This window comes from Microtus oregoni, unplaced genomic scaffold (assembly GCF_018167655.1).
Source record: "Microtus oregoni isolate MIOR12 unplaced genomic scaffold, Mior012 000012F_ref0000307, whole genome shotgun sequence".
In the NCBI taxonomy this organism is placed as follows: domain Eukaryota; kingdom Metazoa; phylum Chordata; class Mammalia; order Rodentia; family Cricetidae; genus Microtus; species Microtus oregoni.
This window is the reverse complement of record NW_024543071.1, coordinates 2225181-2252340: the sequence shown is the minus strand read 5'-3', so window position 1 is coordinate 2252340 and position 27160 is coordinate 2225181. Positions and strand designations below refer to the sequence as shown.

The window sequence follows — 27160 nt, the reverse complement described above, 5'->3', positions numbered from 1 at the left end:
TGCAGCATCCAGACTTCCTGCAGGTTCATTCTACCCACTTTCTTCTGTCTCCACCTTCCTCCTTGTGGAACCCTGCTTCCAGGTCATTGGCTCACATCTCCACAGCACGGTTGCTTGAAACTCTTGCCTACTTAGATGTGAATCTGCTCTGTGAGCTGAGTGAGACTTCCCTCTTTCGAAATCCAGGTCACCATGGCCTCTCCTACCTTGCCTGGCTGTCTTGCCTGCTGGTGACCAACTGGCAACTTTAGAGGCGACCTTAGAATGTCCACTCTAAGTTATCACACTGGGAGCTCAAGAAGTTAAAGGGGAGTGACCTTCAGACTGAGAAGGAGGTTTCAGTGGTAAAGGGCTTGTCAGCATGTGGACTTGGATTTGATCCCCATTGTGTTAGTTTATAATCCCAGCCCTAGGGAAGTGGAAATAGGACAATCCCTGGGCTCGCCAGCCAGCCTGGCCTGATCAGCAGACTCCAGATCAAAGAGAGACCCTGTCCTGTCTCAAGACTCCGCAGGTTTCCCTTGCCTCTCCCCACATGCATAGCAAGCATACCCACAGAAGGTGTATCTGCACAAACATACACAGACACAGGGTACACATGTACCTTCATGCACACACACACTCACAAAAGAGGAGCAAAATGGAAGGAAAACAGAAGCAAGCCACAGAGTATGATGAACAAAGAAGGAAGTCTGTCCATAACTCATTAGAGTGAGGGGAGAGTATTCTTTTCAAGAGCAATCTCAAAAACTATTACTGGGCCTGTTTGAATGGGATAGACAGCCATGTGGAGAGAGGAGGGAGGCCTGCAGTGTACTCTCAGCATGGGTCCCTCACTGTGCTTCTCAGGAGTCGGCTGCTGGCAGGCAGGCAAAACAGCTTAGCCTACCTGTTCTATTTGGCCTTAGTTCTCTTCCACTATTATTGTGTGTATCTTCTGTGCGCGTGCACACACACACATGCACACATGCATGCACACACACACACCAAAGCCTCCAGGGGGGCAAGGGTGTTATCTGCCTTATCCCCGGTACCCACATTGATATTCGACATAGAACAAGGAATCAACTCTCAACTGTTAGTGTCTGATATGATGATTTTCCTCAACGCCCCTCTGGAAGAGGTGGCAACCCTGGGCAACAACTCAACACCCCTTCCAAACCAGTTCAGGCTCACCCGCAGTGACAGAGCCCCTCTAAACAGGCTTACTCAGAAGAGAGAGCTTTTAGGATACCTTAGTCTTCCAAGCCTTGGCAGTCAGTCTTGATGTAGCTTTCATCAAATTCCAAACTTTTACATTAAAAAAAGTAAGGGACTGGAGAGACAACTCAGCCATCAAGAGTACCAGATGCTGTCTCAGAGGACCAGGGTTTGACTTCCAGCACCCACATGGCAGCTACAACCACCTCTAACTCCAACTCCAGGCACTCCGCTGCCCTCTCTGGCCTCATGGGATACCAGACATAAACACAGCAATGTTCAGTCATACATGAAGGCAAAATACCCACCCGCTCATAGCCCCAGCTCTGTACAAACACAAGCGGAGCGTGTGCACAGCCGCATGTACCTTTACCTTGGGTCTGGCCGTCTGGTTAACTGGTCTAAGATGAACTCCCCGTTTAATTCTGTCCATCATCTCTTCCACTGCTTGTCTCTTCAGGTCTGTGACTTCCTCCGCTGTGTGAAGAACACAGATAGAAATCATCTGAGGTTATAAGAAACTGAGAATTCCTCCTTCTGGTAACTTGGAGACACTGTGCTGTGTAATTAATAGAAATCAGTTTTTCAGACAGTGGCAGAATACCAATAATTCCCTAAGGGTAACAGCTACTCTGTGGATACTAAGTAATGTATTTTTTAAATAAGAAAAATTTCTTATCAGAGTGTTTAGAATTATAACTATCAAAGTCAAGTTTGTAGCACGGAAATCCATATCTTCTGACTTATGAGAGACAAAGCAGATTTGGTTCATTCGCTAACACAAGAACGAATCTTGGAGACACGGGTATCTCCAGGTCTCTTCCTCTCTGCCCGGTGTGTGTGTGTGTGTGTGTGTGTGTGTGTGTGTGTCTGGGGCATGTGCACATGTCTGAGTGCCTCTGTGCACACATACAAAGACCAGAGGCGCACACATTCGGTGTCATGCTCTATCACTATTCATGGTACTCATTCCAGACACGGTCTCTCACTAAACCCAGGGCTAGGCTGGCGGCCAATGAGTCCCAGCAGCTTTTCTGTCTCCCCTTCCTGGTGCTGGTATTACAGGAACTTGTGTAGTCAAACCCTGTTCCTTAAGTGGGTGCTAGGGATCTGAACGCAGGTCTCCACACCAAATGTTCTTACCCACTGAGCTAGCTTTCCAATCTCCTCCAGGCTTTGCAGAAATGTAACCTTTACCTAATCATTCATTTTTGCCACAAAGATGGTTTTTTGTAAGTTATATCATCCTGTATGTCAAAGAAGGTGAACAAAACCTGTCTAAAAGCATAGATCAAAGAGACATTCTCTCTCTCTCTCTCTCTCTCTCTCTCTCTCTCTCTAAGATAGGGCTTCTCTGTAGCCCTGGCTGTCCTGGAACTCACTCTGTAGACCAGGATTACCTCGAATTCAGAGATCTACCTGCCCCTGCCTCCGAAGGGCTGAGATTACAGGTATGTGCCACCATTGCCTGGCCAAGAGATCTCCTCTTTACGAGGGAGTCAAGGAATGAACAGCAAGTAGACAAACCTATTTTTAATTCCATCTTTTCTTTGGGAATCATGCATAAAGAAAACATTTACACAAATTTTTTTAAGCCTTTTAAAACTGCCCGTGGTTTAAAAATAACAAACACGCATCCAGCGATAGCTGAAATGAAGCAATCAAATGTGATTATGAATTTCAGCTTTCAGAGTTGGAGCAAAGTAAGTATGGGAAATTCAAACCTCCTACTATCCAACTGTGTGTGTGTGTGTGCATGTATGTGTGTGTTGTACACACGTGGAGGCCAGAATAGGAGGCCAGGTGTCTTCTTTTGGTTCTCTGCCTTTCTGGCTTAGAAAGGGTCTCTCACTGAACTTGCTGCTTGTCCCCCCGTTAGTTCAGTCAGTCAGGAGGCTCTTGGAATCTGCCTGACTCTGTCTCCAAAATGTTAGGGCTATAGGCATGCAAAAGTTTTTGCCTGTTTTTCTGGATTTGAACTCAGTTCCTCAGGCTTGTAGAGTAGTGACATTCTTAACTGAGGCACCTCCTTAGCCCCTATTGTTTTATTTTTGCCTGGCTTTGTTACCACAGTCGGAGGGATACAAATGAGTAAAACTGAGATCTGTTGACCATTTTCTCATGGAATTGCATGGTTGAGGCACGGAATCATTTGGAGCATTCATCACCATTAACGTGCTTCTACATCGACATCATTTCTGGTGGACTTGCTTCAGCTGATACATCCAAGTAGGTTCCATAGAGGCCTAATCTGCATGGCGAACACTCGAGTCTCTCGGGAGACTTGACTTCTGAAATCTGGGCTGTAGATAGATGTTATATCTGTACTTTTGAGTAGAGACACCTAAGCCCCTCAAAGGCTGCCTTCTAGATAACGGAGACCATAGAGTATCCCAAACTGATGAGCGCTAGTTTCAGGCCTAACTCATGGCTTCCTGCCTGAGGAGACTTCATGTGGCGCCTGGGCAGCCATTCCTCTTCTATGGGAACACCAGAATTTAGAAGTTGCCATTGTCCTCAACTCTGTAGCACCAATGGCTGCCTTGCTGTTACATTCACAGTACAGTCTGACTTCAAAGAAAATTCTGTCCTCAGAAGCTATTGAAAAGCTAAGAATTAAAATGTCTCCTTGTGGAACATGTTTCAGATCCAAGTATCCTATCTTTTGACAGATGTCTTAGTTACTTTTGTCATCGCTGCAACAAAGTATCTGAAAAAAGCCACCTGGAAAGGGGTTTATTTCTGCTCAGCACAGGGGAAGCTCTTCAGGAGTGTGAGCCACTGGTCACACAGCAGTCAGGTAGCAGAGGGTGGATGCTTGCTTTCCCTTTTAGTCAGTCGGGACAGGTCCTCTCACCTCCACTAACCTAACCCAGAAACTTCTTCATGGGAATGCACGGGGGTTTGTCTCCTGGGAGATTGGAGATTTTGCTCCACAGACAATCAGTAGCAATCATCACAAAAGGCAGCATGGGAAACACAATCACAAAAGTTAGAACTCACCAACAAACGAAAAGTGTGGGATGGGATGCTTTGGGGTAACCAACTGTGTGCTCCTAAAACAGCGTTTTGGGGGTAGAGAACTTATTCTCTACAAATATCTACAAGGGGCAGACAAGAAACTCACCCCCAGTCATTCCATTTATGTACAAACATCTACTGTCCACACACAGTGCTTTTTCTGAGCCTGCTCCAAAGGAGATAAAAACCAGGTCTGGCACATAAGCACCTGGCACAGGATGTGACTTAGTCCTGGGAACTCAGAAACCAGCTTCAATGCTCGCCCCATTCTTTTGTTTTGTTTTATTTTTCAGAAAGGCTGCCATTTTGAATGAGACTAGGAAGAGCTGCATGGCAAAGGAACACCGCCTACAAACAGATTAGCACTCTGCAAGGAGTGACTGCAACCCAATTAAATGCACCATACAAAAAGTAATTAAGGCAGACAGATGGAGAATTACGGGCCACCACCATTCAAATCTGCTACAGCATCTACCAGCAGGAATTTAAAGTAGTTCCTTATATTTGCTTGCCAGAATCATAGTGACAATTCAGAGAAGTGCCACTATCTGTATTGTGCACAGATTATAAACTAGGCTTTAATTTCTCAGCCTTTTTTCCCCAAATATAAAGGCTTAATTGGTCTTAAGGAAAAGAAATCACTCTTATCAGATTCCCTACTCTGGCGCAACACAAGGGCAGCGCTAAGCTAGCTGCACAGCTTTCTTCGTCCCACCGACCTGTTTTTGAAATAGCAAAAAGCAATCTATATGAACTTCTGAACTATTAAGCAGTTCTAATAAACTGGCACGAATCACCTACGGAGCGCTCATGGTATGTTTTGTAATTCTTTCTGCAATCACACAGTTGGTAATTGTCTCACAAAAGCATGTAATCAGGGGGACAATGGAAATATGCAGGATGCTGGAGATTAGAGAAAAGGGACTAATGAAGACAACAGGTCTAATGTTATTGAACTGCCACGGGCTAAAAAAAAAAAAATCAAAGGTTCTTTGAGTTAGCGCTTCAAGGTCAGTCTTGGATCAGAAAGCTACATGTAATTAATTGGGGCTTAAATTTTAAGACCCACTTGGAAAACTACTTAGATCTTAGAAGAAGAGAGAGACCCAGAGACAAAACTGTCACCTCAGTACCCAATCAAATCTCTGCTTATTAGCAAGAAGAAGTGGAATTTATTTTTACTTCCCTGTTTTGCTATATTTTTTAAGAAACTGTTAAAAATTGTGATGTTAAAAACTACCAAAAGGGCACATTATGTTTGAATAAGTTTAGAACTGACCTACAGGTTATAAAATTAAAGGAATTTTTTGACTACAGTATTGCCTCTCCCCAAAAGGGATTATGGGGTTGCAGAGATGACTGAGTAGGTAAGAACACTTACTATATAAGCATGAGGACCTGAGTTCAAATTCCTAGAACCCATGTAAAAAACTGAGTTTGGCTCCGAGTGCCTATGACCCCAGCACTGTGGTGGACAAAGGAGGACTGAAGGAGCCTGCCGAATGCCAAACTAGTTCCTGGTTTAATAAGAGAATTCTCAACTAAGTATGGAGGGTGGGTGATGGAGCAGACATCTGATGTTCTCCTCTAGCCTCTGCACCCACGCATGTGCAGACACCACACACAGACACACACACACACGCACACACACGCACGCACACGCGCGTGTGCACAAACACTTCTTGCTCAGAGAGCAGACCAAACTATGTGGAAATGACTTGAACGCCAGAGCCCAGCACAGGCTGAGGAAGAGCCAATAAATCCTTAAAGCGATGGAATTTAAAGTGAATCAGATATCCTAGTTAGCTTTACGGTCAACTCGACACAACCCAGAGTGGTCTGGAAAGGGAGCCTCAACTGATTAGCCTACGGCGGATAGTCTTGATTGTTGATTGATGTGGGAAGGCCCAGTACACTATGGGTCACACCATTTTCTGGGCAGGTGATCCTGTGTATCAAGATTAAGAAAAACCCAGAGACAGAAATAGGGGTTCAGTCTGAAGGGTAGAAAAGCAAAACAGCCAGCCACTGGTTCTTACCTCTACCTCAGTCCAAAATGGCGATCCTGCCTCCAGGAACTTCAGAATGAGACTGTGTGAAAGCTGTCTCCTCCTGTTTTATAATCCTCTCTAGTGCTGGGATTAAAGGTGTGCACCATTACCTTCCGGTTTCTATGGCAACTAGTGCAGCTACTGGGATTAAAAGTGTGTGTCATTACTGCCTGGTTTGTAAAACTGATCAGTGTAGCTGTTTTACTCTCTGAACGTCAGGCAATCTTTAATAATTAAAATGCAAATGAAATGTCATTACAATCCTGGGTTGTATAAGAAAGCTAGTTAAACCAGAATTGTGGCATACACCTTTAATCCCAGTGCTTGGGAGTCAGAGGCAGGTTGATCTCTGTGAGTTCTAGGCCAGCCAGAGCTACAGAGATGAGGGTGGAGGGTCGGGGTATAAGGTACAGGGGGGTATGACTTAAGAATAAACCTGTGAGTCAGTAAGCAGCTTTCCTCTATGAAAAGCTCCTGTTCGAGTTCCTGCCCTAACTCTCCTCAGTGACAGACTACACCCTGTAAACAGAAACAAACCTGTTCCTCCCCCTGTACTATTTGGCCAGTGTTTTTATGCCAACAGAAATCAAACGAGGACTGGCTAATAAACCACGTGTGTGGGTTATAAATATTAATAAGTAAGTGGAGGCAGAGGAGGAGCTGTGGGCACACAGCATGGAGGATGTAGAATTCCAACAGTATCTTGCTGAGGCTCTGGCTACAGGAGCAGCAGAATATGGCCAGAAGGAGCCAGTGTCTGCCAGGGAGAAGGCAGGGCTCCAGGGAGTGGGGCAGACTTACGTGCTGAGCAACTGTCTTGGTTCTAGTTTGGGCTCGACATTGTAAGGAGGGCACAGTGGGTCAGGATGTAGCCCAGTTCACAGCTCTTCTCTCATGTCCACTGTCCTCTGAGCTCGGTGCATAGGCTCTGAGTCAGTATTTCTGCTCAATGCCTAGGTCCTTCTCCTTCCAGCCCACCTCACATGGTCCTAGACCTGCGTTTCCAGCAACTCTCAAGATGCTGTGCACTCTACCTTCCTAGCTGGATGACTAGGTACCTACTTCCTGCATCCAGTTTTCTGTCTAGACAGCTCTCACCCTGTCTGACTCCTAGTCTAAGGTACCAGCATTCCTCTGCCTGCCTGCCATGGCCACCCTTCTCTTTTCTTATCTTTGCTCTTCCCAAATTTCATCCAAAGTGACTGTTAGCGAAGATAAATCTCACGGCATCCCTACTTCAAAGTTCTCTGGAAGCATCTGAATCTTTTTTTTTAAAGATTTATTTATTAATTATGTATACAGGGTTCTTCCTTCACATATCCCTGCAGGCCAGAAGAGGGTACCAGATCTCATTACAGATGGTTGTGAGCCACCATGTGGTTGCTGGGAATTGAACTCAGAACCTCTGAGCCATCTCTCCAGCCCAACATCTGAATCTTTAGCACTGCCTTAGAAACCTGTTCCCTGGCTCCTGAGTCAAAGATGCAGAGTGCTTGGACTTATGGTATACAAAGCTCCTTCCCTGCTTCAACCTTTGAACCCACCACTGTGCTATCTGGGCAACTTTTACCCTCAGCACCCTCTCTCTTATGCCCCAAATCAACTTGAATGTTGCCTTTTGACGCCAGCAATCTGCCATCATAGTTTCTTAGAAATGTGTTCTTCTTCCCACAGTGTTTCCCAAAGACTGTACTAAATGATGTCACATTTACATGGAGAGCCGCTTGTTTATAGCATGCCTAAGTTCACAGAAGGTGACTTCAGGGTCTTGTGTGGTCAGCATGTGACACTATAGTAGTACATGCTGATAAGGTATTTGATGAGACTCCCTTTTGTCACCACCGATAAGGAGTCTTTCTCCAAATCTACTTTGGAGTTACTCTCCCTCCATCATGCCCCAAATGACCTGTTCTCAAACAAAAGCAAATTTTTTTAAAACCTTCTCTTTGTAGTGAGGGACATGGGCACACCAATCTCCTTTAGACAATGAGCTATAGGAAGGCAGTGCCCATTATTGAGTTTCTTCTTGCGGTTCTTTACACTTCTCTTCCAACAGGCTCTTCAGAGTCTATCGACAAGCTGTCCACATCACTCACTTCCAGGAAGCTTACCTGTTTCTGGCTGAGTGGCCTTTTCCTTCTTAGCACTGCCGCCACTGGGGTGGGATCGTTTCCGGATCATAGACATGAGAGATCTTTGGGAAGAAGAAAAAGATTCCAAAAAAGTTAGAGGCTGCCTTATGGTCCACCTAATAAAATGAGTATAATGGGTATTTCCTTTCCTTTCTTTTCCTTCCTTCCTTCCTTCCTTCCTTCCTTCCTTCCTTCCTTTTTCTTTGAGACAGGGTTTCTCTGTGTAGCCCTGGCTGTCCTGGCACCATGCTGGCCTCGAACTCACTCAGAGATCCGCCTACCTCTGCCTCCAGAATGCTGGGATTAAAGGTGCACAGAACTGCAACCAGGCAGAAATGGATAGTTCTTCTAAATGGTCAGGGATACCCTAACTCTCCTACACTTGCATGAGTAGAATTAAGCAGCCTGCTTTCTGCTTTTCAATATCACCATTTTCATCTGCTTACAGGAAAGAAAAATGTCTTAGTTTCCTGTAGAAAACCATTTACCAAGAGAAGGTAAATTGGTGGGACTGATGGTCACCACCAATGCACACAGCTTTATAAAAAGAAACGGATGTGGAAAATTTTCATATACATGTGTATAAAATACAGAACGAGTTATCCAAGTAGTACTGGTTACCTATGAAGTGCATTCCAGACACAAGGAAGGACGAAAGAGTTAGGATGTGTTTGACATGAAATAGGAGTACAGATAGGGAATATGGTCCAGAAGCGGTATTCCCACATAGCTCAATCCCAGCAGAGTATCTGCTTAAGAAACAGGAGTATAGACTACCCAACTGTGTACAGTGTGAGCCATGTACCCGGGGACAGAAACAAAAGTATAGACTACCCAACTGTGTACAGTGTGAGCCATGTACCCAGGGACAGAAACAGGAGTATAGACTACCCGACTGTGTACAGTGTGAGCCATGTACCCAGGGACAGAAACAGGAGTATAGACTATCCGACTGTGTACAGTGTGAGCCATGTACCCAGGGACAGAAACAGGAGTATAGACTACCCGACTGTGTACAGTGTGAGCCATGTACCCAGGGACAGAAACAGGAGTATAGACTACCCGACTGTGTACAGTGTGAGCCATGTACCCGGGGACAGAAACAGGAGTATAGACTATCCAACTGTGTACAGTGTGGGCCATGTACCCAGGGACAGACCATGTCTGCACTGTTGTCTCTCCAGCCTGGGTTTTTAAGAGTTCATAAAAATCTAAATAATGACCAACTGGACCAGATTAAAATTTAAAAAAAAACGATGAGCCATTAAGATGCATTATGGAAAGTAAAAAGAAAATTTACCAAATAGATTAAATTAATTCTATGAATGAAATCAAACACAGAATACAGCCCGATAAAAATAGATAAAAAAATCTTGAAAAACCATAAAAGATGATGTTCCAGTTTTCAACCCACAAAGAGGTGCTTGATTTTCTAAATTATTTTTTAAAGTCAGACTTTCTAATTTGTACACTTTAATTTTTTAAATCACATTTTTATCACTAGTATTATAAGAAATAAAATGCTGTAAGTTTGGTTTTTATTTTTTCAAGCTACAAATGAACTTAAGATGATTCAAAGTCCACTTGCCAGTGCATGGCAGGGTCGGGGGATCCTCAGCATTCAGAGGCCTCTCCTCATTTGATACCACACTCTAATGACATCCTATCTGGGTACACTGAGCATTATTGTACAGAAAGGTGACAAAACAGAGATTTATACTGCTCAGACCACTTATATATTTGCACGTATGAAATAAGAACATAAACTCTTTATTGTTCATCACCTAAGTGGATGAGAAAATTGTCAGCTCGCAGTTGAAGATTGAGCTGGAGATGCGGTTTTCAAGGACAATCCGTTACATTGACAGAGGACAAACTATCAAGATAGAACTTAAATGTTGTGGAATAATTTTTTTTTGTACACTGTGAAGATGTGTCACTAGGATTGATTTAATTAAAAGCTGAACGACCAATAGTTAGACAGGATTTTTGGGGCACAGAGGACTCGGGGGAAGAGACACCAAGAGATGGAAAGCAAGCAAGACCTGCAGGAGGAGAGGTAACTGCCACGAGCCACGTGGCAGCATTTAGAGTAATAGAAATGGGTTCATTTAAGTTATAAGAACTAATTAGGAACTAGCCTAAGTTATTGGCTGAGCTTTCATAATTAATAAAAGGTCCCAGTGTCATTATTGAGGAATTGATGGGACCAACGAAGAAGTCCAACTACACATTCTACAGAGAAATACAGAAAATGGGAGCCACTCAACAGGCGAGATGGCTCAACCATGACATACGGGACCATACATTCAAACTTTCAATGCCCACCCTACCACTGATTAGCTTGGTAGGCTGAGAGGCATGTTTCCCTCCTAGACGTTGACCTCATCCAATCACCAAAAGCCTCCTGCCTTCAACAAAGATTGGCAGCTCATGCCACCAATTAGAAAGAATCTCTTCTGTCTTTTAAGTAGAACACCTTGACTTCCTGGGTCTCAAGGCTGCCAGCCCTCGGAAAAGCATTCCCACAGTTGCTTAGTCTTGAACTCAACCTTGAATGACACCCAGCAGGTATCCTGGGTACTCAGCTTGCCCACTTGCCCTCCAGATCTTGGGACTCTATCATCACACAAGTCAGTTCCCTAGAATGAATCTACAGAGTCCGTTCGGTCAACGCAGGTCACATATGACAGTGGCTGTAGTGGCATTTCATTTGTATTTTAATAAGTAAAGCTTGCCTGAAGATCAGCAAAGTAAAACAGCCACACTGGCCAGCCTTACATGTTGCAGGAGGCCGCTTGTTGGTTTCCAGCCATTTAGCCCCAAAATAATCACATAGAAGCTGTATTAATTAAATAACTGCTTGGCTTATTAGCGCTAGCTTTTTATTGGCTAATTTTTATATTTTAATCTAACCCATTTCTAGTAATCTGTGTATCACCACGAGGCTGTGGCTTACTGGATAAAGTTCTGGCATCCGTCTCTGGAGGGGCTATATGGCTTCTCCCTGACTCCGCCCTTCTTTCTCCCAGCATTCAGTTTAGTTTTCCCCACCTAGCTCTGTTCCCCTGTAGCTCTGCTATAGCCACAAAGCAGCTCCTTTATTAACCAATGATATTCTCAGCATACAGAGGGGAATCCCATATCACTTATACTCTAGACAGTGACGACGCACACCTTTAATTCCAGTAGCCACACTAGTTTGCCAAAGAAATTGGGCAGTGCACGCCCTTAATCCCAGAACTAGAGAGGATTATAAAATGAGAGGAGACAGTTCTCAGAGACAGTCTCATTCTGAGATTCCTGGAGGCAGGATCACTATTTTGGACTAAGGTAGAGGTAAGAGCCAGTGGCTGGCTGCTTTGCTTTTCTGACCTTTAGGATGAACCCCAATATCTGTCTCTGAGATTTTTGTTAATCATGCTACAAGAGGTCTCAGAAGAGTATGTTGCCTGTTAGGTTGACAGCCATCTTTGATTGCTTAAGTCAGCACTACGGTGTTTTCATAATGAAATAGCCCACTTACTAGAAGAATCCCCATGCTTAGGCATGCACGGCAATGCTCATTTGCATCTCTGTCTACATACATATCCCATGGGCTCTGCCATGCTGGAGGACTCATTACTTTCTCCATGAGACTTGCTTGTCCAAGACCTACCCTACTTCCTCTCTTCATTACAGTGTAACCCAGCCATCCTTCCTTCCGCTATTGCTTCTCTGTCCTCTAGGTCAAAGGAATGGGAGGAGATGAAGAGAAGCCATAAAGCCACTGAGGAAGCATGGTGCTGAGACCTTCCCTATCCATACCGTGTTCTTTTCTATCCATGATCTATGTTAGTATAAAAACAATGGCTTGAGAACAAAGTTGGAACCATCAGTGGGTTTAGTACCCATGAAAGCTCAATACATATGCAAATATATCGTTGACAAGAAAGTATTTTTCACCAAATTATTTTTTCTGAAAAGTTATATCCCATACTATTTAAATCTATCTTAAAAGTTATTTGTATTATTCAGTGAAAATTTTCTTTTAAGAGTCTTATAAAAGAGTCAGTAGTTGAGGCATATTGATTCTTATATTCATTTCTCAGTATAACTGCAAAGAGTTCTTTGGAGGAAATTCTATTTAGATTATACTTTAAATTCTAGGGGCTCTCAGCATTTCTAAGGCTAAAAATCAAAGGCCGACAGCAAGACTGTAATTGCTTTTAAATAGTTCTCCCTTCTCATAGGAGTGACCTTTCTTATCAGCTCAGAATTCTAGACCTGAGAGAAAAGATCAAAGTGACGCATTTCCCATTTTAAATGTCACCTTTGGAATATCTCCTACAGACTTAGCTACCCAGGAGAGAGCAAATTTAAAATACTTGAAATTCTTTCAATTGACTCTTGGACTCGATCACCTGTAAAGATTATTTAACCTCAGCTACTTCAATAGCTTAAAGTAGATTATGTCATACCCAGCTCGGCAAGGCAAAGTAATGAGACGCTTTTTCAAAAGCCAAGTCCCATTTCCATAGTCGTGTGGGAGGAACATGCTACACAGTCTATTCAGCTGGATCAGCTAAGGTGCAAGGAGGGAATAAAGAGCTTCTCTGTGTGAAAGGATTAAACAAATCGCATGAGTTAATGAAAGCTAAAACATCCAGCAAAGGTTTAAATGCCATTTGTTCAAGAATAAATTATTCAAAGGCAGCTAACGAACATCATGAGGAGGTAGGCAGTCACCAAAATAAGTAGCCTGACTTATCTAATTCTGGATGGTGGTGGATAGACTCACTGAGGCCAAGTCTCTCTAGAATGTATGTCAGAGAGAAGCAAAGATGACGAACAAGCCAGGCCTAGGAAAAAGGATTTCTGCTTGCATATAGGATTCCTTCCCCAAGACCTTAAACAGTAACTTTTCTTCTGGAAGGTTCTACTCTCAGAATTACAAAAGACTTAACTATAAGGATCAGGATAAAAGATATTTAGTACTTTTAGATTAATTACTAGTTTATAACAATTAGTAGATTTAAGTTTTAATTTAGAAATTTTAAAAAATAAATAAGCTAGAATCTCCAAATTCAAATTAGCGAGGGGAAAAGAGTAAGACACTTTGGAGATTCTCAAATTTCCTTGGTCTCATAGGTGAAGGAAATCCTAGTGTTAGGCAAGGCATTTTAAAATGAGAAGTATCTAAGATAAAAGATAAATGTCTAGTTCTTTGAGTTTGGAACATTGCCAAGGAATCCAGGTTCTCCAAGGACACATCGGCTGTGAGAATTTCCTTGAAAGATGACTTAAAACCAAGGATATACAAGAATCAGGAAAAACAATGGTCTCTAGGAAATGGTCTTTGCTGCTCTTTCCTGTCCCTCTGAGGATGTATCTCAGTTGGTGGAACAGTTCCCAGCATGCGTGTGTGAAGCCAGGGTTTGACTCCCTGCACTGCAGAAGCTGGGCCTGATGGCATGTCTATGATCCCATCACTAGGGAGGTGGATGTTAAAGGACCAGATTCAGGGTCATCCTCAGCTACAGAGTGAGCTCAAGGCTAGCTTGGGGTACGTGAGACTCTGTCTCAGAAAATAAAGGAAAAAAGAAAAGAAAATTCAAAAAGACCAGTGTGACTAGCAGGACCAAGGACAAGGACGTTGCGGGAGCAGGAGGTTCCTCCATGATACTCACCGGATAGGATTGGGCGGTGGAGGGGGGAGAGGCGGAGGAGGAGGAGGTGGGGGAGGCACCGAATTCTCCGACTGGTTCACTCGTTTCTGGAGTTCATCCACTGTACAGGAAGCAAGGGTTCAGAGAGACCTGAGATGAACGACTGCACACTGCGCACATGGCAGAAAAACACCACCTCTCTCAGATGACGATGGGGGCACAGATAGACTTCCTGTCATTTAGAACATCAATGACACCATAGCTGGCCTTTCGTCTGTTGAAGTTCACTGCCTTATTTTCCCGTGTACACAAAAGAACATGGCTAATGCGTGGGGAGAAAGAATTGAGCAGGCTGAAGGAATATTTCTGACAACGGACTTCCCTCCTCAAAGACCAAGGAATTCTTCAAGCTAGACTTTGAAAGTGTGTGGACTGAGGGCTCCTTTTAAAGATGACATTTGCAACGCATTTTAATAATGGCATTCCTCTCTCCTACGCTTAATTTCCTTCAAAACCAGCAAATACTGGAGTTTTAACTAGGTCCACATTCCTAACGGCCTGTAATGTAACAAACTTTTTGCTCTTCTGAAGAAATGTCATTCATTCATTCAGTCACCCTAACACAGGCATTTATTAGACACATTGGGAACGGATCAGTGTGCAGAGCTGGGGACAGCAGTTCTTGACTCTCTGGGGCTCAATTTAAGTTTCTATCAGAGTGCTGGGGGCGCAGCTCCATTCTAGAGCTTCTGCCTAGCAAGCACACAACCCAGGGCTTAATTCCCGCACCATGAAAGGGAAGAAATACATACTATGGCCTAAAAGGTAATGGGCACACGTACTGTATGTGTTCAGGTCAGTTCTGAAATAGGCAGCGTGGGCTAGGAAAACACTCTCCCCAACACGCATGTGCATCTGTTACTTTCCAAAGGGATCTGGGGGTCTTCTGAGACAGATGGAGAGAGAGAGAGAGATGGAGAGGGAGAGAGAGGGAGAGGGAAATGGAGATGGAGAGAGATGGAGGGGGGGAGAGGGAGAGAGGGAAAGAGAGATGGAGAGAGAGAGAGAGAGAGAGAGAGAGAGAGAGAGAGAGAATATGTGTGTAGGTCAACTATTTATTATGGGAGATCCACTCTCACCGGGACCACGCCTTCTGGTGGCAAGCCAAGAAAAAGCACATGGAAGAAGGAAGCTTGGTTTTTTGCTCTTTGCCCTGCTCTCGCTGGCAAGTTCATCCCTCGTGATGCTAAAACACTCCTTCTTTCCTGGAGTTAGAACCCATTTCTTCAAGTTTCTAACATAATCTAAAGACCAGAAGCTCTGTGGAATCCTTCTGGACCCCAGCATCAGACTGGGACCGCTGAGACCTCCAGGCTCATGGACTAAACAACTAAGATTCTTATCCTTTCTGTAGAGAAATAGCCATTATTATATAATATATAGATTATCTGGACCACAGCCTGTAATCCAGATTAATAAATCCCTTATACATGTCCTTTCTATCAGCCCTGTTCCTTCAGAGAACCCTGACTCTAGCCTAACCCTAAGCCTCCTGAGAGCTGGGATAACGCTCATTCACCATACATATGCTCATACACAGTACATATGCATGGACTCTTTCCTTCTGGACTGTTCAGATTTATTTGATTTGATTATAGGAGTGTTTTGCTTGCATATATGTGTATTCTCAGTGCCTGCAGAGGTCAAAGGAGGTTGTGTGGTCCTCTGGATGGTTGTGAGGGAACGTGTGGGTGCTGGGAGTCAAACCCTCACCCTCTACAAGAGCAGCCAGTGCTCTGAATGCCAGAACCATCCCTCCAGCCCTTCTCCTGCATTTCTCATTGGGCCATGATAGAACTGGCTTCTGACATCACAGATCCTAAACAAATCAGGTCAAGCTAGGATTTCAGACATCTGCAATGCCCGCTCCTTCCCTGTACTATAAAGATGGCGTTGCCTATAGGCTACTCAGACAGTTACTAAAAAAAAGTTGACATTTTCTTAATTTTGGATTGATTTTTTTAAGTAATTTGTGATCATTTTTCATTGTGAATTTTTAAAAAGTATTGAATGGTTCAGAAAGGAAAAAAATGCCTACATGGTTCTTCTGCACAGATTTCAAATTTCTATTATAAAACTAATGGAAAATATCTGAAGGGAGCATTGAGGCTGTGATAAAGAGAAATGTACCCGCCATAAATTACCTGCCTTCTCAGAGACTTATAGCTGTGTCGTAATCCAGCTCCTACATTTTCATGAGCCTTCCAGCACTGAATGAATAAATCCTTTGATTTCAGAATCCCTGGTGTTTTTAAAAGTTTTCCCATTTAATATACATATTGTTGCCTATTTCATTGTTAGGCGTGGCATAGAAAGTAATATTTCATACGTATAATTAAACCCCAAAGATGAAGGAGACACAAATACCAAAGATGAGGGTATTATTTAAAGAAAAAAAGGAAAGAAAGGAGACTTCAATTCTTTTTTGAAAAGGCACTCTAAAATGAACAGACTAAGTAAGTGTTCAATGAGCAATCCTTTGAAAGGCCCAAAGATGTTGGCAGTTTGGGTCTTCCATGCTAATGGCGCCGCTAGGCCTTGGTTCTGTGCAGGAAGCTGACACAGGCTCTATGTACTTGTGCTTTTATTGTGACTTGATTTGATGACCTTGCTCTGCTTAACTGTGATGGCTGGAAATGAAGACATTTAAAAAACAAGTCTGTAGGTTGCAGAGATCCTTGGTCAGTATGACACTCACTGTGTAAGCAAGCAGGACTCGCGTTCGAGTACCCAGCACCCAGGAAAAGAGCTGGGTGTGGTCTATAAGCTTGTAATCCTGGTGCTGTGAAAATGTAGACGGGGGGGGGGGGGGGTCTGTGGGACTCCCTAGTCAGCACACCACGTTACTGGTGAGCCCCAGACACTACTGAGAGGTATCTTATCTCAAAAAAAGAAAACCAAACAAAGAAAACTAAAACCAAACAACATGGCTCAGCAGCTGAAAGTACTCGCTGCTCTTATGGAGGACCTAGGCTCGATTTCCAACATCCACATGGTGATTTATAACTGTTCATAATTCCTGCTCATGGATTCTGACGTCTCTTCTGGCTTCCAGAGGCATCAGGGACACACATGGTGTATAGACGTGCATGCAAGTAAAACAATCAAACACATAAAATAAAAATAAAAAAGGAAAACAGGGTGGGCAGCTCCTGAAGCTGAGCTCTAGTGTCCACATATAGGCACACGAGTGTGCATATGCACACACGTGCGCGTACACACATACATGCGCGCACACACGCAATAACATAAATAAACAATAACAAGCAACAAACAAGTTTCGTTCTTTCTTCCCCCGATAGCATTCAGAACCAGCTGCACGGCAGGCTTTGCTGTGGGCATGACCCACCTGAATGCTTCAGATTCCTGGCTTTCTCCTCCGAGCTCTGGTATTTCTGCTCCAGCTCCTTCTTGTCCTCTTCCAGGAGCTCCAGCTGTTGTCTGAGGTTGTGGATCTCTTTGTGCAGCGCCTCATTCTCCAGCTTCTCCTCTAACTCTTTGACCTGTAAGTTAGGCACAGCTGGAATAGGGCCGGCATTTCCCCTTGTGGATGGAAAGGGGCGGAGGACGAATATTCTCACTTGACTATTTCATAGCAGAAAGATTCCTACTCACCTTAAATCACACAGATTCTGGGTGATGACACCAGCACTGGCTAACCAGCTATTTTGCTTTTTATTAGTTTTACTGAGAAGTCAGTTATAGACTAGAAGTCACAAGAGTAAAATAAAACTTATTTTAAGACAGACATATTATTTCTATATTCTTCTCCAAGAAAAAAAAATTGACAATATTTTTAAAAGACTACTGGGACCCACGGAGAGGGGACAGGGAGGAAGAGAGAGGCCTTTTTGTCAGTAATGGTACTTTTTAAAATGATATTTTATGTGTTTGCCTGCATGCATATGTTCATACCACATGTGTGCAGTTTCCTTAGAGGCTAGAAGGGGGCAGCAGATCTCCCTGGAGCTGGAGTGGCAGTGGTTGTGAACTGCTGAGGCATCGTTCCAGTCCCAATAGTAGGATTTTTATGAATGTGTGACTAAGTGTTCAAACGCTTGCTTAGTTCATGCAGGGCCCTGGATTCGATCCATAGCACTCAACACTAGCCAGCCAACAGCAGTGAGCCTTAGGCCAATATGAAAACACATCTTTAAAACGTTTTTGAAAACCTAAGAATAGCCTAAACAATCCACCAACAGTATTATTTCAAGATGATAAGGAAACACTATGCAGCCATATAAAACCATATAGTTCAGCTGGCATTGGGGAAGCACTCCCTTAATCCCCGCACATAGGAGGCCATAGTACACAGATCTGTGAGTTTGAGGCCAGTCTGGTCTATAGAGTAAGTTCTAGGATAGTCAGAGCTGTACAGAGAAACATTGTCTCAGGGAGAAAAAAACAAACACAAAAGCCCCACATAGTTCAATACATATTTAAATGAGAAGATATATTACCAACTGAAAAAGTTTAAAGAAGGCCATGCATCACATAACTCCATTTAAACAAACCATATATACATCATAAAAACATGTATTTATATAAAGGTTCAAGTTGCCCAAAGGTATACATCTTGGATTTTTAGGTAATCTTAATTTTCTTTTACCACTTTTAGATTTCAAAAAAAAAAATGTGTTTACAATAAGGAACATACACTATTTAAAAAATGCCAAAGCAAAGTATCTGTGTTTTAAAAAGTAATGAATCTATGAGGGACTTTGTGTTCAAGTAGGAGCTATTTATACCATACAGAGTAGAAAGTACCAGGATTAGGACAGGAGGAAGCCTGTAGAACTAGTAATTGCTACAATTTCAACCACAACGACCTCTGCTCCTTTTGCCAGACAGGAACACAGAAAACAACGCAATGCTAGAGTCCAGTTCAATTCAGCGAGGTCCAGGCATGCATTACCCACTAACCAAGTTAACAACAATTACAGTTTGTCTTCTCAGGACCAAAAGTTAAATTTTAACACAAGGTAAACACACACGCACACACAGACAGACACCACACACACACATGCATGCACATACACACACGACACCACCCACCCCCACACACGCACAAATTCTTTCTGAGAAGTCAATTCTTGCATGTGGGAGCAGAAAAAGAAATTCTCCACCTTTGGCCTTGGGGAGCAGAAGCTTTGTGAATATCTGCCAACAGTTCCCACAGAGGACACAGAAAGCCAGCTCGACCTCACTGCTAGAGGAAAAACAGCTCAGAAGTGGAGAGGATGATGCTCTGGTACCTTTGCTCTGAGATACTGACAGGTGAGAGTCGGTTGCAGCTAACAGCCTTTCCTCACGAAGGAGGTCTGCTATAAGGACCCACAAATATTGACATCGCCGTTCTGAAGTGGCTCTGCAAGTCTTTCCTCTGCCTTCTCCCTCTTCTCTCCCCAAACACAATGGCAAGCCTCTCCGCCTGACACAGAGGGACTTGGGTCATGTTGACCTGAAGAGCGCTACTCCTGCAAACTGAACAAGCACTACGGAGTCCTTACTACAGATATCTACACAAACCTGCACGGCCAGGATCTGTAACTGAGAAAGCAATTACTAATGCAAGCTTTCCTCCCCCGTCCCTCTCAGAATAAGGCCTCTGCAAGACCAATACACTCTCCTACGTCTCTGAAAACCACACCTTCCCAAACAGAGTTCAAGACTGCAAACTGCTCAGTACACTGAGTCCTGTCCTTTCCCTTGCTTCTCCAAACTCATTATTAATGACCGGCTTCAGGGTCATTTTAAAGACCTCATGTTAGTGAGCTATAAATTTTAGCTGGGCAGTACATTAAATTCACTTGGTAGCTATTGTTTTCTCAAAGATATTTAGAATTTAGTAAAGAAGGAAAAATATGGAACTCTAGAAAGTTTCACTAGCACCTGCTTTAATGTATGATTATGTATACGTATGTGTGATTATGTCTGTGTGAACATGCGTGTATGTGCGTTCATGTGTGCGTTCATGTGTACGTGCATGTGTGTGTATATGTGCGTGTATGTCTGCACGAGTGCACGTCCCCAGCTCCAGAGTATAATCAGTTACCTTTTGCTGATGCTGGATCCTCTCTTCTTCGAGCTGCTGGATGAGTTTTGAGTTTTCGTCTAAAGCTTTCAACAACTGCTGGTCGGGAAGGGAGCTCTGCAGCAGAAGCTGGCTTTGCCTCTTCAGCTTGTTTTGCTCAATGAACATCTGTTAAAAGTTAATCACAGAAATGTCGGCACCAACCCAGCCCACACAGACCCCTAGTGCAGCCTGAACGGCAGTGAGTGGCGTTCTTAACGACCCCGAAGGAAATGGCTGAATAGGAGCTCCTGGAGCAGCCACGGCCATGATGCAATTCCACCAATGTCAATACCTAAATTGCTACTCTAAACAAGGAGTGGATACACTAGCCGGATTCTGTACCCCAATTTTAAATGTTCTCTTACTGCTTTGAAGTGCACTGATACGAATAGTGGCAAGTCTGTGTCAGTAATGTACCATGTGCCAGGCACTTGCTATGCTTTATTTTCATCCTGATGCGCACCCATGTATCCTACGAGCTAACTTTCTACTGTGACTAAGGAACCTTCACGAACCGCTATACAATATGGTAGATACCTCCCTGTATGCAGATATCTTTCAATACTCAGAATAACACTGCCAAATAGATACTATGGCCATCACATTTTCCGGATAAAGAAGCGGAGGCTCAGAGAGAACAAGTGATTTCCTCAAGGGGTACATAGGGTTGGAGACATGACTCAGCCATTAAGAGCCCTGCCTGCTCTTCCAAGTCCTGAGTTCAATTCTTAGCAACCACATGGTGGCTCGCAACCATCTGTAATGAGATCTGGGTGCCCTCTTGAAGAGACGTGGTCAGTCGTCCTCATCAACTTAGACCATGAACCCCAATAGGTACAATTTCAACAGAACCGCCATACACGGGCTGCTCATGCACGCTTCAGTATTGCCAGGGCATAAATTACATATTTTTTCACATAGGTATTGAGACCAGAACTTAAACTCATTGATTTGCCTCCTCAGATCTTTATTCGAATGACATTGAGTAAGAAACAGTTCTGGAGGGAGACTGTACTAACATGTATTGAACGCTTCATCGAGTTGCTTATGAATGCGACTTGCTAATTCTCCCATGTGGACACAATTTACAGCGGAATTATTTTCTATTGCCTGTTATGTATTTTCTCTTCACCATGCCAAGATGACTAGTGGGCAATCTGAGGCATGAGCTATTTAGCAAACTCTGCAAGTCTTTGAACAGCGATGTTTTACATTGTCAGGATCTTAATGACACTGTAGCTTAACTCTAAGCCGTGCACACTGCGACGGTTTACTGCAGACCATGCATGCAACCTCATCTGCCATGGAACACAAAATGTCAGGAAGTGTAACTCAGGACAAAGATAAGATTCCTGTAAACCTCCATGTGTAAGGACTGGAGCTTCAATGACTTACACCGCTTGTCAGCCAAACCCGCCGTGAATGTACAATACAAATAAATTCATGTTTTCTTCCCAGTATGTTTTCCTAGAAGAAGACAAAAGTGGCTAGCAGGAAACTGGGAGATGATTCCGTTTGGAAGCGGCAGCTGTGTAAGCGTGAGGACCTAAACATAAGTGGAAAAACTGGGCATGGCCTCACACATCTGTAATAGTGGCTCTGGAGGGGGAGATGGGGAACTTCTGGAGCTTGGTGGCGAGCAGGCGAGTCAGTCTAGCCAATCAGTGAGTTCCAGGTCTGTCTCAAAAACCAGAGTGGAGAGTGAGAGAGAAAGACACCCAGTGCTGACCTCTGGCCTCCAAACAAAGACGCACGGCACACAAATGTGATTTCCACCCCCACACACTGAGCTTTCACTCCTTTCCTGCGCAGGATTTGTGAGGAATCTACCAAAGTACTACAATGTTGTGCAAAATTAAGACACACCACCAGTTCAAACAGGTAAAGCACACTATTTTTTAAAGATTTGTTCTTATTATTTTTGTGTACAAGCTTCTCTCTCTCTATGTGTGTATGTGTGTGTATATGGGGGTACCTGCACAGACCAGATTAAAGATTTATTATTATTTATATGTACAAGTGTGTCTCTCTCTATGTGTGCATGTGTATGTATATGGGGGTATCTGCACAGGCCAGAAAAGTGTGACAGATTTCCCTGGAGCTAAAGGCACCGAGGGTTGTGACCCACGGGATGTGGTTGCTGGGAACAGAAGTCAAGTCCTCTAAAAAGTTGAAGTGAAACACAATCTTGCAGAGTATGTGGAATCCATACTCCTCTGGTGTCACTTCCTCCGTGTAAGCATTAAAGGCACAGAGACAGCCAAGACATAAGCCAAGGCATTCGACCCAGGAGACTCAGACTCCAACCAACAGGGGGGAATCAATTACTCAGCACAGTGACTTGAATTTTTGAGCAGTGTCTAGCTGCAATGAATCATTTTGGTTTTATCATTATTAATGCAATGATTCTGACAGGTTTTTCCTTTATTAATACTTAATTAGCCAGACTCCCTCATCAGCATCACCACGAAGGGCAGCTAACCCCGCTGAGGCAAAGCTGCAGGCTCCTTTTCACTGCACGTGTTCCTGGTAAAGAGCCGTTTATAGTACAGCTATAGCCACCAAGCAGGGAAACCAAGTAGGAACCCCCACTTCCTCTCACTAGTTCCCCCCATGAACACAGAGATGCTATTCCATCCTCAGAGCAGGGAAATCAAGCAAGGACCCCCACTCCCTGTCACCAACTACCCCCATGAACACAGAAGTTCTGTTCCATCCTCAGATCAGGGAAACCAAGCAGGGACCCCACTCCCTGTCACCAACTCCCCCATGATCACAGAAGCACATGCATCCTCTGTGATTCTCTGGGATTTGTTTCTCTTGGGAACGAAGAACATTCTGGAACACTACATGCATACAAAGTAGCTCGACTGTAGCACTTTGAAGACAAACAAGCCAAAATACTACATCTGAAATATCTTCACAGTGTGAATCCCTTTCTCAAAGACCCTGTGACATTCCCCGAACAGTAACATCCCACCCGGCCTCAACCTCCAGCATCACAAAACCCCCGAGCCATTGCAAGCCTTTAATCCCAGCACTAAGAGAGGCAGAGACAGGAGGGGCAAGAATTCAAGGTTATCCTTGGCTACACGTGAAGTCTGAGACAGACTGGGCTGTGTGGGACTGTCCACAAGAAGAACCAAAAGACGCACGGGTGGAGGGTATAATCATACTACCTTCCCCAAGCTTCAAAGTGCAAAATTCAAAACTCCCTGAGTGTCTCCTCTTCTAGAATATTTAGTCACGAAATGCTAATGACTTTTGGGTTTGCTGTGGCAAGAATGTCTCAGCCTCAGAAGACTGGTCTCTTTCAAGGGGAAGAACACCACAGGTATTGGAATTTCTAAGAAATTTCATGTGTCTCTTAAGAGTGAGAATAAAAATGTTATGCTAATACAGAATTCAAAGCAATATTACAATATTGTTCAAATTATCCAGGAAGGAAATCAAATAGCAAGAAAACACATTGAAAAATATAAGAAAATCACATGAAAAGTTTAAAACATGGTTGGCAAGATGGTTCAGTGGGCAAAAGCACTTGCTACATAAGCTGGAAGACCTGAGTTCAATCCCTGGAACCCATGAAGGTAGAAGGGGAGAAAATACACACACACACACACACACACCAAAAAAATAAAATCATATACGCACACCATCAATAGATAAATTTTTAAAAAATTTAATATGTAGATGAAAAATTTAAAAGCAGTTCTCTGACTCCTCTTGTTAAGGAACAGAAGAGGCTTTGTTCTGTTTTAAATAAACTAGTACAAGTAAGAGGACAGGAAGTTCTCAGTTTCTGATTTATGTATTTCAGAAGTGGCTGCGACTTTTTTAAAGCACACAAGTGGCTGTTGCAATAAAATACACAAGCAAATAAACTTGGATGTTTACTTTTAAGACTGTGGACAATAAGCCCCTCAGTTTCTTCTCCAACATGCAGTTGTCATACAGTACCAACGTGGTGCTGGGCGCAATCCCTAGAACATGCCCAGTGGCCCCTCCTGTGAAACAAGCCTCACGTTGTTAGCAGTGGCCATGTGTCAGAAGCCTGAGAGGCCCTTCTTGTCCCGATGGAATTTAAATCTAGACACCAGGCGCTGCTACACCTATTCACGTTGCCAGTTACAGAAGCCTCCCAGGCCCGCTCCCCTCCCCTGTTATCTCAGCAAGGAGCCCGTACTGCCCCACACTGTTTGGGCTCCAGGTCCACCAGGAGAACCTGTGGGAATCATTCGCTTGCAGGCTTTCCTACCAGAATCTCCCTTCTCCTGTCTTTTCTGCTACCATGAAGCCTCTAAGATTTTCTTTGAGCTGCTTTGCATTGTAACATTATCGTACAAAAAACAAGTAGAAAACTGAAAATGTCTTAGTTAGACCCTGCCGTTTGGGTCATACTCAGTGAGCCTTTTCAGCTTCACAGCCCAGCTCTCCACATTGTCCCTACCTGCCTTCCCCAACTGTCGGTTTACCTGCCTCATTTATAGCCACACGGCTTTTGTTCCAGAGGGCTCTGACACACTTCAATTCTTTTTTTCTTTCTTACAGGTCAACAGAGAACAATATTCATCTAGCTTTCAAACTCTGAATAAAATGAGTCACAGTATTTCAAGTCAGATGAGCCTAGATTAAACGTTCTATGGAGGTCGGTGTTAGCCCAGCTATGTTTAGGCACAAAAACCTGAACAAAGCAAAAAAAAAAAAAAAAAAAAAATCCTACACAGAAACAAAATCTGACTTTCAAATGTCCTTCTCCCAACATCCTGTCTTCTTTCTCCATCTAGGTTACCTCTTCCTGGGATGACTTTCAGCTCCTTAGCTGCCTCCCTCAACACACGGTTCTTTACCCTGAGGCCCAAAATTCCAATAGAGACAGAGATCTTGCTGATGGAAGCTCAATACTTGAGTTCAGCTACCTGGTGGCAGGTCATTGCCCTGGAAACCAGCTCCAGAGCCATGGAATATCCGATGCTGGCAAGTCAGCAAGGTCAGATGGAACCAGAGAAGCTCAGCGCTCATCTCTAACCCGAGCAGGAAATCATTGCACTGGCGAGTGGCTGAGATAATGGGTGTACAACTCCATTAGCGGAGAAAGAGTCTGCTCACGTAATGAGAGCACCCGACGATGGCCAGGAGAGAGAGGCAGATACTGTGACACTGTCACCCGAGCCAACACCGAGACACAGCCGGATTCTCAAGGCTATCTGAGCTGTGTAGACATTCTGCGCACGCTGCCAGTCACGCTGCCCGTCACCACGTTACGGGTCTCTCTGTGGAAGTGTTCTTTCACTGCACGGAGCTCTGTCTGTGGTGCTTTTAAAAATTATTCTGTTTTGGTGGGGTGGGGAATAGCTCAGTTTGTAAAGTGTTTGCTGAGCAAGTATGAAGACTTGAGTTCAGTTCCCCAGAACAAAGGCACATGCTCAAATCCCAGCGCTGGATGAGCAGTGACAAGTGGGTTCCTGGGACTCGTTGGCCAGCTGGTCTACCACAGGAGCACTCTCCATATCAGTAGGAGGTCCTGTCTCAAGAACCAAGGTGGACAGAGACTGAGGAAGATCCCTGATATTGATCCCTACGCTCTGTGCGCATGCACGCACAAACACTTCTCATGGCATTCTAAAATCTCCTGTGTTCTGTTTACACAGACATCTATTCTACAGAAGGTGGAAGCACAGCCTGAGAGGGTGAGGACAGCTGAGGTTGCGTGCAGTGACAGACATGGCAGACTCTCAACCCACGTCTGAAAACCTAAGGCCATGATGCAGCTTCTACCTAGTCACTTACAATCGCTACGTTCTAGTCAAACGTTTTCTAAAACTTTCAGTTGACTCATGATGATTGCACATATTCATGGAAATCCGATGTATGTATATAAGCTATAATACTTAGATCTAAGTCAACACAGCTCCACCTCCTTAAACATTTGTCATCTGTGGTGCAAAGTGTCAAATGGCTCTTTTCTAGGTCCCAACAAATTATACAATAACCATGTAAAGAAGTCACCTGTGCTATGAACAATGGGACTTATCACCTCCTTATCTGACTGGCTCAACTCTGTTTGCCCATAGGCATTCTGTAAAGTCACCCGGTTTCCACAGCACACTTACCTCTTGTGCAAACGATTCCGCTTTCTTGCGAAGGTCTTTCTCCAGCTCCAGGTTCACCTGCAGCTCCTCATACTCTTCGACGGCCAGCATGGACACTTAAGCAGACAAGAAGAGCAGAGACAACAGGCTGTGCAAATGACCAGCGGTGTGTGAGGAAAAGATTCATCACAAGACACATGAATGACCTCATCTATCCCTAGCTGGTGCAGTGAGGAGTCTTATGGGGGGTTTAGAAATGGGATTGGAAAATCTGCTGGAAAAACCGTTCAGACCCCTAGACTCAGCAACTAAAGTGCATCCTAAAAGAGCAAGTCAGGAGGACAAACCTGTGGTTGCAAGCATATTCTTGGAACTACTGTGGAAATACCAAAGGATTGGTAAAATACAGCACAAGCAATGTTACTCCACCATCAAAATCGTACTGTGAAAGCAAATCTCAGGAAAGATGTATATTTTCAAATAATCCAACTGTGAAAGTTGGTGCAAAATGATTACATTTATGGTTATTTAAATTTTATCTTATGCATGTAAATGTGTTGCCTGCTTGTTATCGCTGAGGTCAGAAGGTATCAGGTCCCCTGGAACTGGAGTAACCGGTGATTTTGAGTCACCATGGGGGTGCTGGGGACTGAAACCTGGCCCTCTGCAAGAAGACAAAAGTGCTCTTGGCCACTGAGTCATCTCTCAGCCCCCTCATTTCTGCCTTTTAAAGACCAAAGACAAGAAGCACATCACAGGCATTTCACAGAGCACACATGACGGGTCAACAGACGTGTAAAATGCTAGTCAGTGCACACACATACAGAAGAATTACTGTAGAAAAGGTCCTGTCAAATAAACGCAGCATGAAATCTTTGCT

At 43.9% G+C, this 27160-nt stretch overlaps 1 protein-coding gene across 4 annotated transcripts in view; it reads right to left on the bottom strand.

Annotated features, from left to right (window-relative positions):
- Positions 1-27160, bottom strand: part of Shtn1 (shootin 1) — a 104862-nt gene that overhangs the window by 29280 nt on the left and 48422 nt on the right. For 3 of the 4 annotated variants that reach the window (XR_005975148.1, XM_041661199.1, XM_041661197.1), the window contains exons 8-13: positions 26302-26396; positions 20168-20314; positions 17462-17615; positions 14074-14173; positions 8384-8466; positions 1568-1677 (exon numbers count right to left, since the gene is read on the bottom strand). Coding sequence is in view for 3 of the 4 variants with exons in the window: in XM_041661199.1 (XP_041517133.1) it covers positions 1568-1677; positions 8384-8466; positions 14074-14173; positions 17462-17615; positions 20168-20314; positions 26302-26396 (689 nt within the window). In the remaining variant the exon portion in view is untranslated. The remainder of the gene's footprint in view (positions 1-1567; positions 1678-8383; positions 8467-14073; positions 14174-17461; positions 17616-20167; positions 20315-26301; positions 26397-27160) is intronic. The other variant, XM_041661198.1, reaches the window with a different exon arrangement.